The 18,843-nt window shown below is 40.1% G+C and overlaps 1 protein-coding gene across 5 annotated transcripts in view; it reads left to right on the top strand.

Annotated features, from left to right (window-relative positions):
- METAP1D (methionyl aminopeptidase type 1D, mitochondrial) overlaps positions 1-18,843 on the top strand; it is a 144,468-nt gene that overhangs the window by 69,414 nt on the left and 56,211 nt on the right. For 4 of the 5 annotated variants that reach the window (XR_010025036.1, XM_063116394.1, XM_063116397.1 and 1 more), the window contains 2 exons: positions 2,187-2,350; positions 18,443-18,540. Coding sequence is in view for 4 of the 5 variants with exons in the window: in XM_063116394.1 (XP_062972464.1) it covers positions 2,187-2,350; positions 18,443-18,540 (262 nt within the window). In the remaining variant the exon portion in view is untranslated. The remainder of the gene's footprint in view (positions 1-2,186; positions 2,351-18,442; positions 18,541-18,843) is intronic. The other variant, XM_063116396.1, reaches the window with a different exon arrangement.

The raw sequence follows: 18,843 nt of genomic DNA, 5'->3' as shown, positions 1-18,843 counted from the left end.
ACCAGTAAGTAAGTGTGTTTAGGAGTGAAGCTTTAAACTACAGTCTTGTGAACACCTGCCTGGGATTATGCTGTGTTCAATATAGAGATATTTATTCCCAAGTAAATATGGATGAACTTGGGCTACATGGATACAATCTTGTTTATACTATCTGGGATTTATGGAATTTATTTCCGAATAAACGTGCGTAGGGTCAGGCTATAAATCACATTGACTTTGAGAAAAATATGCCAAAATATCCCTGGATTGTACCTAGTCTACATTTTCTTTAATGCCTCTCTTTTTAATGCTTGGCCTGATCTTACATATATTTACTTGGAAGTAAGTTTTACTCTGTACAATGGACCCTGCTTCATCGAAGCCGGTGCTGAATGTCTTAGGCTTTGTATAAGTTAGGTCTCAGAAGAGTAGTTTCCACTTAAGCTTAGGGAGAGACATTTCAGAAAGTGCTAGCCAATTAAAATAATGCTTCTCACATAAATTTTCTTAGACTGTGGAATTGCTTATTGTGCATAGGTCTTTAATTGCAGATAGTAAGTCTCTACAATGCTAGAAATGGAATTGTTGTCTGTTGAGAAATCTATAGAATGCTCTGGCTTAAAACTGTTTAGTTACTGATAAAACCCCAGTTGATAATACCATAGAGACAAAGATAAGGCTTTTGTTTGCCTGAGAGCATTTCAAGTCCATGCTGCCACCAATACCAGTTTTCTCCCTTATTAAAAGAAAAATCCAATAGATAGATACAAAAAATAAACAAATAACTATAACAATAAATGGTTGTAGGTACTATTTTCAAAGGTTTCAGCTAAAGATGGCTGAGCTGTATTTAAGCTATAGTTGTTCACACTGTGACTTAATCCAGTTTTTAAATATAATTATAACTCAATACACTATACATGATATATCCTAGCAGGTACTTTATTGATATCACACGTATGCTAATGGAAAGAACAGGTGGAAGCCATAAATACATTTTAAAGTGAAGTTGAAACTTGAACAAATAACTGTCCACATAGGGCATAGAGACCATGCACTGTAGTTTTTGTCTTTTAATTCTCCTAAAATCTAGAATTGGTGCTAGAATTATAATCTAGAATTATATCCCACCTTTTTTCCTCCAAGGAATCCAAGGTGGCGTAAATAATCCTCCTCCTCTCCATTTTATCCTCACAACAACAACCTTGTTAGGTAGGTTGGGCTGAGAGTCTGTGACTGGCCCAGAGTCACCCAGTGAGCTACCATGGCCGAGCGGGGACTAGAACCTGAATCTCCTGGCTCCCAGTCCAACTCTCTAGCCACTACACCACACTAGCATTGTAAGCCCCATAAACCCTGTCCTAGCATCACCTTATCTTTGCTGCCATAATACAGGGGTAGGCAACATGGTGCCCTCTAGACTTTAGAGGACCAACTCCCATCAGCCCCAGTCAGCATGGCCAGTGGTCAGGGATGATGGAATTTGTAGTCAAACAACATCTGGAGGGCATCAGCTTGCCTGCCCGTGAAAAGGATGGAGGACTTCCGTGCAAATGTCCTGTAATCCAAATTTATGTTTAGCAAGTACTTTCTCCATAAATTATGCTGAAGACCTGGATAGCAGCCCCAGCTTAGAACCATAGAGTAAATGAGTAACAGGTGCTTGTCCAGCCTGTAGCCTGGATCTTGGTAAAGCAGTGGATTATGCTTTCTCAGACCTAATTTGTGCTTTATTTTAAGCATTTCCAATCTTGACTTCTGGATTCCTTACAGGTTTTCCAAGTTTATACTTTACTGTCAGACAGCTAAAATCCCATTGACTTAAATGGCCACACTGTGCATAGCCTTAATTTGCAACTTTTGATTTTGCAGCTTGCATCTGCGAAGAAAACTGGCACCTGAGATTTTGTTTGAGACACTGACTGTCTTCACATTATCATGGCTTCCTAAGTTCTCCCGTCCATTTTCTGTTCTGCTTGCATGTATATTTGCAAGCTGATCTTAAATGCACATGAAAGAAACAAGAATATACTTCAGTTACACTGCCATCTAAGCATGACTGTAACACATGGGTGTCTCTTTTGTAAACCGCCCAGAGAGCTTTGGCTATGAGGCGGTATATAAATGATGATGATGATGATGATGATGATGATGATGATGATGATAATAATAATAATAATATATTTTCCATTTCTGCATGTGTTTAGGTTTATTTCAATGGCTACCATGGTGACACTTCTGAAACAATGTTAGTGGGCAATGTGGATGAGTCTGGTCAAAAGTTAGTGGAGGTTGCCAGGAAATGTAGAGATGAAGCAATTGCAGCTTGCAGACCTGGGACTCCTTTCTCTGTAATTGGAAACACAATCAGGTAAGCCTTATACTGACAAGTAAAGGGAAGGCTGGCAAGTGGGACAAAGGTTATTGGTGGTTTGGTATAAAGCTGATGACATGTTTTATGATTCAGAACCATCATTTCAGTCTGATATCACTATGTGAACTGCCAGGCTGTGATGTTGTTCTCTGGGTAAGAAAGGGTTTTAAAAAGTACATTACACTAGGCAGGGTCAGCGGAGATACCTGTGGAAAAAGCCAAAGAAATACCTAAAACTGGCTGCTGTCTTACCTTTGCAGGTGTGATTGGTAGCTGCTTTGGTTATCTTAATAAAAACAGGTTAGGAATATTGGAGATGGGGGTTCATACATTTGTTGAATGGTCAATATTGCCAGCAAGGAGTTTATTAATGTACTGAAGAACAGTTAAAGATCTTTAAGAATATTCAATGTTAGTATAATAGTTCCCTTTTTAAATCAACATGCATACAAATATAAAGGCAGGAGAGCTGCCTTTAGGAGGTCCTCCCTCTGTTTTCAGATGACGGGGGCATTGATCCTGGTGCAGCTTGATAAAACTGTAGTGGTCAGTCATGTCCTGGTTGATTAAAACCAGGTTTGTGTTTTACTCTATCTGCACAATTTGGCTTGAAAATTGCATCTTGTGCCTTTTCGATAATATATTTACTAATGCTATCGAGGGAGGAATCACATGAATCTTGATGGCTATGAAGCATGTATTGCTCAGAATATGGAGACGATGCTATCTTTCCTTCCCCCACCCCCACCCCACTTTGTATGAATCTTCAAATACTTTAAGAAAAATAAGAAAAGAGAGCAGCAAAATATCAGTTTGATGTATTTATAGCTTTAAAAATATTGTAACAGAGTCTGAATCAAACTTTAGTAAAACCACTTTGGGTTATATCTGAGAAGCTTTTATTGAAGACTTTGTATAAAATTGTGTTTTTGACAGTTTTAAATTATAGGCTAACTAGCCTGGGGAAAAAGGATAGTGTCTTTCTGTTCTTTCATAGGAAATGTTGAATCAGACCCCTACTGGGAAAAGAAATTTAATGCATATCTCACTATCTTACTGTCCATGAATATAATAGAAGTGAATTCAAAATGTAGTTTTATTTTTGCAAATGGGATGAGTCGATGGATGCACCTCCATATTTTTGAACACCTAGGGTTCAACAAATTTACTGGTGGTGCTCTTGCATTTTAACAAAATTTATTCTCCAGTCGAAGGGGGCACAGAAGACGAGATTCTTATTCAAGCATTCTCTCGAGCACTGCATTCATGGCTGTGTCTAAAGGGCATGTCAGCCTTTGATTCTCTCTGAGAGGTAATTATCCTTTTCCTGTCACGGAACAACAAATGATAGCTAACTACAGAGGCACATTTGCAGTAGTCACATTCATCAACTGCAGGGGAAAAAAAATTCAATTTAATTGTGCAACACAGCTGCACATAGGCTTTTTGAGCATTTCTGTTGTTCTCCCTGTCTTGCTATTCCTCCCTACCAGATCTATTTTTTCAACTTTTTTCCCCTCCCTGCTTATTTTTTCTCTCTCACCCCCCCTCTTTTTTTGTCTCTTCTTCCATTTTTACTCTCTGTACTTTCTTGTTAAAGTAATTTTCCTTTGTGGCTCTCATTCTTCCCCCCCCCCCATTGAAGGCTATGAATGTAGAAAATTATCACAATTACTCATATAATTGAGCCCCTTTGTAGCAAGTGCAACTCCAGTAGCCTTTCTCCATCATGAAAATGGTTTCATTATAGGGTTTTTCATATTCTCTGACACCATCTACACAGAGGAACAGGCGTGCAGATGAGATGTACTAGGAATAGGGTAGATCAGGAAGGTCACAGTGGGAATAATTAGCTCTGCTATGGAAAGAGCATCTAGGCCTTTTACTGCTACATAAATGTACTGTCCGTGGCTTTTAGTCACAAAAAAACTTACTAACAAATGGAGCTCCCGCCTACTACTTTGAAAAAAAGATTTGTATCAACACTACAATTTTCCATCATTAAGACTAATAACACAGAGCCTCGTATACATCAAGGGGAATAAAAAGAAAAATCTCACATTCAAGTGGCGACTGGGTGCTGACCTTTGTTCCCCCTTTTTTGTGTACGACTTAACTCTTTACAAAAAAGAGCCACACGCCACACCAACATGCAGGTGAACTCCAGCCAGTGCTAGCAAAGTACAGCATTCACTCGGAAAAATCTGATAAATCTCCGTGCAGGATAATGTGTTTCATTAGATTCACTACATTATTCTAGCTGTATTTAAAGAGAGAGAGAGAGAGAGAGAGAGAAAGAAAAGAAGAGCAGAATTGAAAGTGACATTAGTCCCTCCTCTCCCTCAATTTTTATTCTTTTTTTTCTCTTGTCTTCCCCCCCCCCTCCCTTTTAAAACTATGTTCATGCAGAGGTCAGTATTTTCACAGCATGTAAATGTATATGCAAAGCTCTGTTGAAAGGCAAATTAATCTGGATTGGACCACAGTCACAGTCGCCTACAGAATGACAGACCACAATCATCTGCCCCATCCCCCGCTTGATATTTTATTCTATCCTTAAATCTGCTGGTTTAGTTTAAATCTTCATATAGCTAAGGATTTTCCCCAGCTTATTGCAACGTTGTATCTATAGGGTTTGTCATTTTATAATCATATCAAGAAAACCAGAATTCGGTGGGGAAAATATAGAGGTTTCTGCCTTGCCACTGTTCGTAAAGAGACCTATCAAGATTTGAATGTGTTCTTTCTTTCTACAAAAGTACGCAGTATGTTTGTGAAACATATTTTAAGATGCCTTGGAAGACACATTATGTTAATATGTAGGATAGGTATGACTGGATTCTGCAATCCAGAATGTTATTTAATTCTGTGCCTAAAACTTAAAGAACCATACCATAATGTATTGTATGCCTAATGAAACAAATGAATATATTTACAAAAATTATATTGCAGATTAGTAATTGCCTAGGCAAAGGAAAGCAATCCGTTTTTGTTCAGTCTATTCATTTTGATCACCAAAATACAGATGAAGTATAATGGGAACATAATTGTATTTGAATGTTCTTTATATATACCTTAGGAGATTTTTCTTTTAAATGTGTTAAATTCATGTATGAATTACACTTTTCGAAATAGTGAGTCAGGATCCCTGAAAGTGGCTGCATAGAACCAGACAAATGCAAACATAGTAATAGTTAAATCAAGCCATGTTTAAACTTGTAGTTAAAATTACTGAGATAAGAGTATCAATAAATGGTTTCTAAATGTTTTAACTTATAAATATATGTTTTGATATTAACTTAGAACAATACAAAGGCAGACTTTTAAATAAGAAATCTGTTTCTATCAGATTATGCACATTTAAACAATAAGTGGCTCAGGCAAAATAAGTCATTTTAATGTCATCTGTGATAGATTTTCTTTGACAGCTACTGTAAATTACAATTACACTGCTTCTCCCTGCACTTGAAAGTAAGCATTGCAATAAATTATCTTTTATTTCAATCCATCATGTCTGCCTTTCAGAAATGGAGCACCTCAAATAAAAGTTCAGCACTATTGTAAGAAAAATATAGTAATTTGTGTTAGTTTGAAACTAAAAATGTACCTTTTGGGGGGAGAAAGCCTACAATTGTCGGCTTTCAAAAATATTTATAATTATACTTCATCATTCATTGTCATTAGAGGGAATCCCTGAACTTGTGCATTCTCTCAGTCTAGGACTGCTACTTAAGGAAAATATCTTATACTCTCCGAAAAGCAATGTGTAATCCAATTTTGGGTAAGCTAATATGTTACCACGGAACAAATTAATAATCTAAAATATATGTCCAGAAGATGGGCCACACCTACATGGCTTGTTGCCATGCTAACCGTTAATGTGGCTAACCATAGTATTTTGTCATATGCCCCCTTCAAGTATTTCTATATTAGAAATAAAATCTGTGCCTTCATGCAATGGTAATCTAAGAGCTCCATCAGACAAGCATTTTATTGCACGCTTGTTACTGGGCTATCATGGATTTTTGCGGGTCCCTCTCACGACGCCGTCTGCCTCCCATGCACCTCCTGCCCCTTCTAGCCTTCTTCATGCCACAAAAAAACACCTCAGTAAGTCTGACTTATTTTTAAAGATGGAAGTTGCTGCTATCTCCTGCCATTTGCAAGAAGCAGCGGGATCAAAATGGGCCACTGAATGGGCCACAAGCACGTCATTTACTTCCTCTTTCAAAAGAGGAAGTAATGAAGGACGAATGCGCGGGCAAGGAAGTGTGGGTAAGCAAACATAATTCCTCCCCCGCCCCCCGGTGTAGTGATGCTCTAAGGCTGCAATCCTATACACAGTTACCTGGGAGTAAATTCATTTGAACGCAATAGGACTTACTTTGGAGTAGACATGTATAGGATTGCACTGTAAGGATGTGTAGCCTTCACTTGGTTTCCCATTGCCATCCTGATCCTTCTTTTCCCCACCTTGTGTTAACTCTCTTGTGATTTATGTGATTTTGCATTTTACAGTTGTTATCATGTTTGTTTCTAAATCTTCCGCACCACCACTTTACAAAAATGTTTCTTGTGTATTATTCCCCCAATATGGGAATTAATAATGCTTATCTAGCAAGTCAGCAGAGATGTGCAATTACACAAAATATGAAGAAGAAGAAGAAGAAGAAGAAGAAGAAGAAGAAGAAGAAGAAGAAGAAGAAGAAGAAGAAGAAGAAGAAGAAGAAGAAGTTGTTGTTGTGGAAATGCCACCTTTTGTGTCAAAGTGGGGGACAAAAGGATAGGGCTGAGGAAAGCTTATCAAGGAACTATAGGCTGTACCCACAAAAGACAGATGTCTATATGCAGAAATCCTAGTATAGCCACGTGCGCATGAGTGAACCAACGCTGGGGTATTTGCCACTACTATTTCAGTGTAGTAAAACCACTCTAAATTTGAGGCAGTTTGCACAATCCTCTGTGTGTGTGTGTGTGTTGAGGATGGTCCACATGAGAAGTCCTGATCTTTCTCAAGTATGTGCTTCCGTGATATATAATTTGCTTCATGACAATATTTTTTTCCATTTGTTGCAATCATCTGTGAAGTCCACGATTACAGATGCATTTGGCATATGCCATTTCTTCATGTGAGCATGTACCCGAGCAACCTTGGGACTGTACACATGGACAGAAAATGTATTGTGTAAGCTGGAACAAAGATCACAAGAATATGCAAATCTGATGAGGTTCACGTATGCCTCAATTTGTTCCTTACTTGCAATGAAAACCTAGCCTCAACAGGACAGTGGTTCACATCACACTATTTCCAAAATGATGGCAAGCCACACTAGGCTCTATGTTGAGGCTAAGTAAAATGGATTTTAAAACTGTGAACTACTATTTTCATAGGCCACAGGCCATTTAAACCTACAGGAAGTGACATCATACTGCACATCTCAGAATTAGATGTGGTTGTGGGAGGGGACAAATACAAAAGCTTTCTCCTCCCTCTCCCCTCCGTGTGTAAATTGGCATGTTAGAAAGAAAGCATCAGGCCTGACAAGGGTAATGTGCTATGAAAGTACTTTCACAGACGCAACTCCACTACACATCTTGAGTTGGTATGGTTGCATGGGAGAGCTGTACTGAGTGCACAATTAAATTGTCTTTTTGCATTCTTTTCTTCAGAAGAAAAGTCTTCCTCATCCAAGTGGGTCAAATCAATTTCTTAAATCTTTTCTCTCCTTCCTTCTCAATATCTGCCCCACATTAGTAGGGCACTTAGTTGGAAAGACACTGAGTGAGTCCATAAGCTCATCAGAGGGCCAGACCTATCTGTATTGTCCAAGGCCACAAACAACTTCTAACCAGCTTAATTGACCTAGTTGTAGCTGCTCTTTTGCATTTCAACCAAGAAAAGAAGAGGAGGAAATTGTGATTCAGCACCCCTTTCCAAAGTTTCCCCCTAAGTGAATTTGTCACTCGCATTGTAAATTTCAACTAGGATTGCATGAGGTTCTGCAGAAAATAAGACAGACATTTGCTTTTTACCATATAGCTTTTCTGCTAGTTGAGCTTCAAGACCAACCTTCATGGCATCATTTCCAAGAGGAACATTTTTAACAGATCTTGTCCAGCTTCTTTCTTTTGTTTCTCAAGTTTCTATGAGTATTACACTTGCTGTCACTTTTCTTTTCCTGGATCTTAAACGTGATATGTGTGGGGGTGGGGTGGGGGGAGCTGGCCTTTTCAATCCCTCCTCTCTACTTTTCAATCCCTCCTCCCTATTGTCACTTATGTGTAGAACCCAGAGTACTGCCAGATGTGAAGCACTCAGCTTCAAAGTGTCCTGTAGAAAGCTTTGCTAAATTAACTCTCCAGTTCCATCTTTTAAAATAATCTTTAAATGCTGGTTTTTACATGCCCAGTAACAGATGCAAGGCCTAGTGGCCTGATATATAAAACGTTGGGTTTTGACCTAGGAAATTTGGGTTCAGGTTCCTCATCCAGCTATGGCTTTACCGGTTGAACTTGGGCAAAAAAAATCATTTTCAGCCTCTCTTCTAACACCTGAAAAAATGGGGGCGGGGGGGGGGGGGCGGGACGACTATGCACTTTGCAGGACAAGGATAGCAGATTGTTTCAAAGAGCCTTGTATCGCTCTGCAACAGAATAAAATCAAATTCTTTGGTAGAGCGGTTTGTAAGAAACTTCTCAGACTGCAGAAACCATTTTTTTTTTGTCTGTCCGCTTATCAGACAGTGCTTCTTGGAAATAAACATTAAGTTCAGTTAACTTTTCCAGTGATTACTGACTGGGTTTGATCCACAATCTACCTTCCTTGGATGGAAGAGCTCTGCTCATGGAAAGTGCCTCTGCTTTATTTTCAGGGATGCCATCTGCTCCCACACTACAGATCACCCCATTCAGCAGGGGCCCCCGATCCGCTGTAGCGCATGTTAAGTGGACTGGAGGAGCTGCTGTGGTCCCTAGCAGGTGAAGAAGCCCACTTTTGCTGATCCACTTGTCGTTTATTCGTTCAATCGCTTCCGACTCTTTGTGACTTCATGGACCAGCCCATGCCAGAGCTTTCTGTCGGCTGTCGCCACCCCCAGCTCCCCCAAGGTCATGCACCTAAATCGATTCAACCCATGCCTATTTTTTTAAAATGAGAGGTACTGTGGCTTCTGCCTGCCTGGAGCCTTAACCTGTGCTCTGATAGCTATTTTTTTTTCCAAAACCCAGATGTCCCACCAACCAACCCCCAAGAGAGATAGCTGTTTTTTACTCCAGGCAAGCTCAAAGGCACTTTTTTACTTCAGTCATTCTACAGGTTTCCAGGATTGAGCCCCAACTTTGAAAACAAGGTTCTGTGAGCTATGCCATGTTTCAGATTGAAGTCTGGATGTTTCCTTTCGTAATCTCAGTTTACCGTATTATATATTTTATTTATTTATAATATTAATTATTGATCATCTTAATAAATCAGTTTACAAAGTGGTCTACAAAGTAGAATGTAAAGGAGGTTAGTTTGTTCTTGTTGGATTTTTTAAACTGGCAAGAGCAAACTATCTAGAAATTTAAACAGAAGCATTCCTAAAGCTGGATAATAATACGACTTGGCTGGTTTCTCTAGGATGGATGCTTCACAATATTGAGTGTGCTGCACCCTGGACACTTCAAGGTCTAATTTCATTAAAACATAGAACTTGGAATAAGTTATCTCCTGAACACTTCAGGCTCCAAAGAGACTTGTAGGCCAGAAGATGCTCCTTTTGCGGATGGACATGTCAACAAATAAACAGTTGGCATCCAGTTTCATAGAATCAAAGAGTTGGGGCCTCAGGTCCACCTCCCTGTCAAAAGTTAGAATCTTATCTAAAATTGCCTTAATCCAAATACCTGTTCACCCAGCGCTCAAGTAGCAAGGACCATTTATATGAAGCTGGACCAAGTGCTACTCAACCAAATGCTATTCAGCCTGGGCTTCAATGAAGGAGATGATACCACATGCTTAAGGCAATCTGTCCCCTACCACCACTAGTCTTATAGGGCATGTCTACACCAGGGGAGGATCTCGCAATATGCTGATGGCGAGATCCTCCCCCTCAGTCCACATACAATGCACGACGTCCCAGGAGGAAGGAGGATGTCACACCTGCCATTTTTTTAAAAAAAGAAAAGGACTTGAAGCACACCTGCGCTCCAGCGTAAAGGTATTTTTTTTAAAAAAAACTCCAACCCTGCTCCCCTCCCCACCCCCGAAGGGCACAGAGCGCTTAGAGAGTCCTGTGCCCTGTGCCTGGTTCCCAGCTCCTCGCATTTACTTGTGAGGAGCCGGGATGAAACCAGGACAGCCACCCACAGGTCCCATGGTCTTGGGCGTTCCCGAGACCACGAGAAAAAATGGGGTAAAAGCTATCCCAGTAATCCCGGGGAAATGGAGGAATCATCCCTCCCTGTCCCTGGGAATCCTTATGCGTTATGTGGACACACAGGGATGATCCCGGGGCAATCCCCGGGATAAGGCATCATCTAGACATGCCCATAGATAGAAAGTCCTGATTCTTTTTGATTACAGATTGAGCCTATTATATATGGTTGTTATTTTGGCCGTTTCTACACCTACCTTTTTCCCCGGGTTCATCCCTGTGCATCCAAATGACACACAGGGGATCCCGGGAGCAGACAGGGATGATCCCTCCATTTTCCTGGAATAATCCTTAGCTGTAGAAAGGGTCTTAGTCTTGCTTGTTCACTGTAGAGAAAGAACTGCTGATACCTGTCCTACTTAGGGTAACTTCTATTTTGACACAGTTGTCAAAAAAGTGATGATAATGAATTTTCTACTATCAAATTAATGGTAGTAGGATCATGGTCGTAGCCACCAAGGGAGTTGTGAAGATTAACCAGGGTGTATTTATTTCTTTAGATAGGGAATGATTGAGCCCCATCACAGATGCAATGCCTGCTGGTGGATTCCTTTAGGGCTCCATGGAGCCCTGTTTTCTCCCACCCACCCACCCACATGTGCATAGGGAATGTACAGGAATATTACATGTCCTCATGCAAGCATAATGGTACTAGGTCTTTGCTGTAATGTGCCCAATCTGCAGGATGAGTAGCAACCTTTGACATAAATAATATCAGATCAGAAAGTTGTTGGAACAATTGGTTTTAGAATCCAATATATACTACCATTGAGTTTTGTTTAGAGGAGCAGCTTGAAGAAGGATTCTATAGCCTGAAATAGGTTGAGATGTGTATATTGGTCATTAATGAATAATATTTTTTCTGCATACTGTTTTTTTTTCTCTGTTTGTTTTTCGTGGCATCACCCTCTTTTGTAGCAGTAGTGTTGTCGGAACTACACGTTCAGAGTAAGCAAATGTACAGTTTGAAGGTTTAAAAAATATTTATAGTGTATGGAAGCAGTTTTACAGAGCAAAGGTTGTGTACCTGCATCAGATTTCTCTGTGTTGATGATATATCCCAGCAATCTTAAGCTTTTATACTGCAGTTCTGCAAGTAAAAAGAAAACTAGCTAAAGCTCATGTGTCTTGGTCAGCTTGATCCAACGCAATTAAAGTTGTTGTATCTTTTGTCTCAAATCAATACACAGAAGATTTGTTTAAATCTACTCCAAATTAACTGACTTGGGATAAACTTGAATAAACTGTTGGAACTGAACGTATACGGACTACAGTAGTAGAAAATGATGAGTCAGATCTCGTCTTTCAAACAGGAAAAAGCCGACAAGGATGGCACTCTGAGTTCCAGTTGCTGGGATTTATGGCCATACAACATTTTTGCAGAATGGTTAGCCAAAGAGGGGAAATTTGTTCCTCTTCAATCAGGTGTAATTTGCTGTACAGTAACACAGCATGAGACTTCGCTTAGGCAGATACCAATCTATTGTCAGCATAGCTGCCTCAGTGAAATGTACAACTCAGAAGTGCACCACACTGCTGGTATGATTATTTCTACATTAACTTCTGCTCACTGCTGACCCACAATAAACTTGTAAAGCAAGCAAGCCCTTAGTGGCAGTTGTGTGGTCCAGCAGACCATGTGTTGTAGCTCTTGGGCTTTGGAGAACCTACATTCTCATCTCTGCTGAGCCATGAATGTGTTACTCTTTCAAGAATATGAATGACCCACCTGTTGAGAGAATGATTTAAGAACCACAAAGCACTGAGAAACCTGAAGTTTCAAGTGGTTGATGTTGGAATGAAGGAGGAACCACTACCTGGTTTTGTGCATTCCACAAAGTGTTTAAGATGGCTTATTGCCATTTGACATTGAGTTCAGGTGTGCTGACTTAAACTACTTGTGGATTACATCCTAAGTGCCCAACAGTAAAATACTCTTCCAGCAGAAACAGATGTTGAAAACAAATAGAATATTCACCAAATTTCTTGAAATGACAACAGCAAATTGAAATTGTGTTAAAGATATGGAGATGTGTGAAAATCTGTGGATGTAAATTTTCTATACTTTCTCTGTTCCCATTGTCCATTCACAGCCCCTCAGAAACCCCATTTTCACCCTCAGTACGGACACCCCTCACTATTTGAACACTCAGCCTAATAGCTGACACCAATTCAATTATAATGCCTTCTTGTATTTCTACATCTGGTCCCACCAACTCAATGAAAACCCATCTGTAGGTCTTTTGTACTGGCAGTTTAGCGTCTTAGCAAATCAAATGGCTATAAGCATTCTGTAACACCACAGAAGTTTGCCTAGTGGCAGGGTAGAAGGCTCACCTCAACAAAATTAAAGCTGGACATCTTGCAGCTGAACAAACCCATGGTTTGTTGTTGGGTTAGCTGCTGAGATGTTTAGCTCCTAAACAACCCATTGTCCAGGTTCAGACATCACACTCAACAAACCAACAAAGGAGCCAGTTGTGGATTGTGGAAGCACTCTTTCCTGCTCATCTCTGACAACCCATGGTTTATCTAACCCATGGGATGTTATTATGATAAGTATAATTTCAACACCAGTAACCAACATTTACCTCAGGTGTGTGGGTGTATATTTGTTTTTCATTTTGGATGTTTCTGAAGTGGTTTGCAAATTGGCAAGTCACTATTTTTCTTCTATAAATCTACATGGTCTGTGCTTTGGTTTGTCACCTTAGTCATATCTCTACAGCTGGCTTTCATATCTCTGTTGGCATATAAACTAGACAAGAGGCCTGCACCAACGAATTGGCTGATTAAATTAAGACATTCGATTCAATGCCACCCACCCATTCCTTGACCCTTGTAACCCAGTTCAGGTTGCTAAGTCACAATACTGCAGTGTGGTAACTTGCAGAAGCTCCCTTACCTTACAGCAGGCCTGTCGGAGTCTAGATTAGTACCATGTCTAAAGGGGGAATCATTTTAAACCTTACATACACACACCCCTCATGAAAACTGTCCCCTATGTTTTGGCAATTGTTGGGGGAGCTGCACATTGCCCTCATTCTGATTTGGCTTTGTGACAGCCAGTCAGATTTAGCTACATGATCATATGTGTCATTGTCAGAGGGCTTATTCAGAGTGAAGATAAATGCTTCCTGAAAAGAAGAACAATTTGTTTTCTTCTGTTTTTTTTAATGGTGCTCAACCAGCTGTCAAAAGGGGCAGTGAAGAAGAATAAACTGGAGTGAAAATGGTAAACTTTTGGAGGGTCTTTGGAGAAGAAAATAATCCCTCCCGGCTTACTTTTTGCTCCAGAAATGTTTGTCCCCCACAAAGCTAGACCTAAATACCCTTGGCTGCCAGGTCTCCAAACCTCACTTATCTTTCTACTTTCCATCTGTCCCTACACTCTGTGTTGGGGTGTGGCCTACCCTATTTTTTCTTTGGCTCTGCCTTTACCCATCGTTCCTTTTCTGACTATTGCCTGCATCCTTTAGCCATTTGGTGTCTCTTGGCCAGCCCCTAACACTCCTGTATCCCTCCTCCCCTCCCTCTGACCCAGTCGTAAGCCTATCCTGATGTTAAGTGCTGTCTAATTTCTCCAGAGCTCCCTATGCCCTTTTCTTCATGCTGTCTTCCCCTTCCTTCACCCTGAATTCAGTTCATTTCCTACTCTGCTTGTTTCTACCTTTCCATTAGCTCTGGGTCTCCTGTCCCCTAGCTTAGCTACCTGAACCTGCCACACAAATTTACTCTTTCCTTAAGGCCAGTGTGAGGTTTTAATCACCATTAAACTAATAACCCTCCCATCCTTCACAAAAGCTGCATTGCATTCATTGTGAGCTCAAAGAATCTGGATCTATTGTAAACAAGCAAACTATTCCAGGGTCCTCACACTAGCTCAGCCACTGACCCTGTTTGGACAACATGCTAAACCACAATGGCTTAATGTGCCATGTGAACCATTCCTAACCATGGTGGCTACATAATCATGGTTTAAACATGATCACTAACCATTTGCTACAAAAGCGTTAGTGGCCTAACCATGGCTTGCTTGCTTGCTTGCTTGCTTGCTTATTTATTTATTTATTGCATTTTTATACCACCCAATAGCCAAAGCTCTCTGATATCTGAACAGGCCAAATCTGTTTCAGAGGCTTCACTGCGCAAAACAATGCTGTGCAGATCTTTGTAACATATGATATTGTTTCAAATGTTTAGATATGCATTTGGCAGACCGTTGTCACCTTGTACCACCAGTTAGTGTTTTGCAATATTACATCCAATACTGATCTTGTGAGTATATCATTCCTACTGGAATTAAATGGACATTAGATTTCAGACACACGTTAGAAACTGTCCAAATGAATGGAATTGCCATTTATATCCTTAGATCATCTGGTGAGTGACAGTGATGACTAGAAGCCCGTCTTCTCAAACTACTCAAACTAAGCTATACTTTGATTTTAGTAATATATTTACATTTAAATTAAGCAAAGCATATACACTAGCTCTAATACTCTCTCTATATAGATATTTTTAATTGCCTGCATATTGGGAAAATTCTATGTTACTACTTTAGATTAAAGTAAGCCCGAAAAATATAGGCTCCATTAGTATCTCAAGATAAGTAGGAAGAAGACAGACAACACAAAATATAAAATTGATTAGATTATTTTTGGCACCAGCAAACTTGGAGAAAAGCAGATTGATATAAAAAGCCAGTGCTCTATTGGAAAAGGAAGAAGTAAGGTGTTGCTTGTTCTTGTCTCCTTTGCCTCAACTTTTTTTTTTATGTGTTGGTTAGAAGACAACTTTCTGGCTCCTTGTCATTCTTCTTTTGAAGTGTTCAGCAAAACAATGTGTTAAAATCCTCTCCAATCCCATCAAGCCTTTTAAAAAAATCTTTTAACTTCCATGTTCCTGCTTCTTTGTATCATTACTTAACTCCCTGTGAGTATTTAGGAGATCCATAAAGAGCTATCATACATTTGAGATCTATACTCTGCTGTGCTCCAAAATCAAACAAAATACTGTAATAGCTAAAGATTTTTGTTGGTGTGGTAGGCAAGCAGTAGCTAATCTATAGGACCTGTTCAAAAAAAAATCCATTCAAGGTGTTATCTGTGAGCATCGTTAAAAGTTATTGACCTAGTTCTCCACTCTTCCACTTTTCAGCACTGCGGTGCCTTTCATTATGGCAGCAGCAGTGTGGAAGCGGCAGTACATTCTTGAGCAATGGGGCAAATAGGTGGCTAGATGAGACAAAGCTGTGTGCAAATAGACTCGGAGGCAGGAATAAAGTTCTCCCCTTCATAGGCAAGTAGGCTGGTCCATTTGAAATCAAACTATTCAACCTTTTGAATGCAGACTTTTTCAGTGCCTCAAACCTCGGATGTCTGTTGAACTAATAAATCTCATGCCAGCTGAAGCTTCAGATGAAGACTACTCCATTAAGAGAAATAATTGCAACATTTCTACACTAATCTACCTAATATTTGTAGTTTCTCGTGCATTTAATTTCCCATATACACAGATGTTACTGTGCTCATTTCATGAGTAAAAAGCAATAACAGCCATCCCTATCTCTGTGTTTTTTTTTAAAAAAAGAACATTGAAAGGGGGACATCCCCACCCAACAGCCGAAAGAGAACTGGGCATGCTCAGTAGATACCAGGAGCTGCAAAATCGATCAGTTGGGAAAGAAAACAGGAAAATTGAAGTGGCAGCAGCAAGTGAATTGACGTGCTTGAACCCCAAACAGTTTACTGTCCTGGAGGAAAGCATGGCTAGCTAGCTGGATCCCTGAACAAAAGCATCACTGTTAGGACAACTTGTGGCCCTCCAAATGTTGTTCGATTGCAACCACCATCATCTCTCACCATTGGCTATGCTGTTAGGGCTGATGGGATCTGTAGTCCAACAACATCTGGAGGACTACAAGTTGCCTAGCCCTGTGTATGGGATGAAGCTATACTACAACATTTTGTTTACATTCTAATACCAGTTTAAATCTGCACACCTATGATACAGCATGTTTCACTTGCAAGATTCATGCTTTTAAACTTTTCCTTTGCCAAAGTTACTACTTCCTTATACTACAAACCTATTATTCTGGACAGTGGAAGCTCACCATAATGTATCCAATATAAAAAATCAGTGAGGATCATAAGGATGTTCAAGCACAAAAGGCAAACCGTTAGTCTGTTGAAATATGTACTATGAGTCAGTGTTGACTTTTTGATCTATGTTAACTTCTCATTCAATCTTGGCTAATTTGATGATAGGGCTCTAAAACAACCTATTATTGTTGTTGTTGTTGTTGTTGATTTGAATTATACGCTGCCTTTCCACCAAATGAGGTCTGAATAAACATGCCTTTGCCTTTCAGCAGAAGGACAGAGAAGAGGGAACCAAACTCATGTCCCTTGGCAGGGAACGCTGCTCCCAGGCTGTGGAGTTCCCTGCCAAGGGACATGAGTTTGGTTCCCTCTTCTCTGTCCTTCTGCTGACAGGCAAAGGCATGTTTATTCAGACCTCATTTGGTGGAAAGGAATGCCATCTTTGGGATGCAGCGTACCATTTTATGGAGATCTTGCTCACACTGGCAATAGTGGTGACTGCAATATGGCAATGTAGTGCATTTCTATCCAGATGCATAAAAACAGTATCTGAAGGGAGAATTGTTCAGTCACCGCCACTCCATGCCTAGTTGCTTAAAAGAAATTGACAATTTGGGTTTTGTTAATATCAGATCGACTCTTCTTAATCTTTTGGCCTGGAGGAGCCATAGCTACGGTGTAAAGCAGCCCGTTTGGAACCTTCTGCATGCAGTCAGCAGCAGCTCCAGGTGAAAGAAGCCCAGCAGGCCCTGGAAGGCCATTCCCAGTCACAATAGACTCGACTGAGCTAGATGGGCAGCGTCTGATAGAGGCTATCAAGTACATCCGTGGCCCCAAATTATAACGGAGACCATTAATCCTGCAACACGATCCTCTTGCTAATGTCCCTATCAAACTATGCCCATGTTCCTAAAATAAACAACTGTGTGAATCATCTTTTTCTTTTTAGCTTTGTACTAAAATTCAGGTTGATTGGATGCTTGGTGGATCTTTAAAGCATCACCTGCTTATTCAGTTCCCTGAGGAATGTAACTTTGTTTTGAAAAGTGTATCTATCTGTTGAGAAGCTGGACAACCCTCTGAAATACCGATTTGTGTGTTATCATCCTGAAGCCCTAAAGAGAAACTGGAGCTACCACTTCCCATGTCTTTTTGAGAAAGAGATCCCTAGGTGTGTCAATTACTTTTGAAAGGCGCAGTTCACAGTTTCATAGGCAAGCGCTTGGAAAGTATCCAGCCACTTTAGGTGACAAAGTCTATATTTTTTAAAGACTGCCTTGATTGAGGGGAAATCTTCTCTACTGCCAAAATATTGCCAGGAAACCAATCCTCAGCAATGTCCCCATGTGAAAGTGTGATTTTATTCAAAAGAGCTGATTGTAACCAATGTTAGAACTTGCAACACTTACTTTTACTTGAAACAGAGGAAGTCATTAATTTTAATTATTTTATTAATGGTTTTATTGACAAAATATGTGTGGATCTGAAATATTCCAAAGTTTAATGCCTTCTCTGAACTCTGGAGTGTCTTTTTCTCTGTGAAATGTTTTTACTTTTGCTCTCCTTTAAAGCCTTATAGCCCATCAGAATGATTTTCGAGTCTGTCCCTACTTTGTTGGGCATGGGATAGGATCTTATTTCCACGGCCACCCTGAAATCTGGCATCATGGTAAGAAGTTCTCTCCTTAGCCTGTGCCTTGCATTTGAGTATTCTGGATTACAATTCCAGCTAGCAAACAAGGGGATGTAACCACTTTGCTATAAAAATGCCGGTGGGCTGGGCTGGGGAGGAATAGCCTAAGTGTAAGTCTGAGCTTGTCATTTTTTTGAAACAATTGTCACATTCTGCACGTCAATGATGTATTAAAATCCAGACAGATTCCAGGATTATTTTTATTTGCTTTTCTCCTCCCACCCCCAACTGCTGACTATTGTTGCTATGCTTCATTACATCATCCTAGGACAGACACCT

The sequence above is a fragment of the Elgaria multicarinata genome, chromosome 2, assembly GCF_023053635.1.
Source record: "Elgaria multicarinata webbii isolate HBS135686 ecotype San Diego chromosome 2, rElgMul1.1.pri, whole genome shotgun sequence".
Taxonomy (NCBI): Eukaryota; Metazoa; Chordata; class Lepidosauria; order Squamata; family Anguidae; genus Elgaria; species Elgaria multicarinata.
This window is presented reverse-complemented; position numbering and strand designations above follow the sequence as displayed.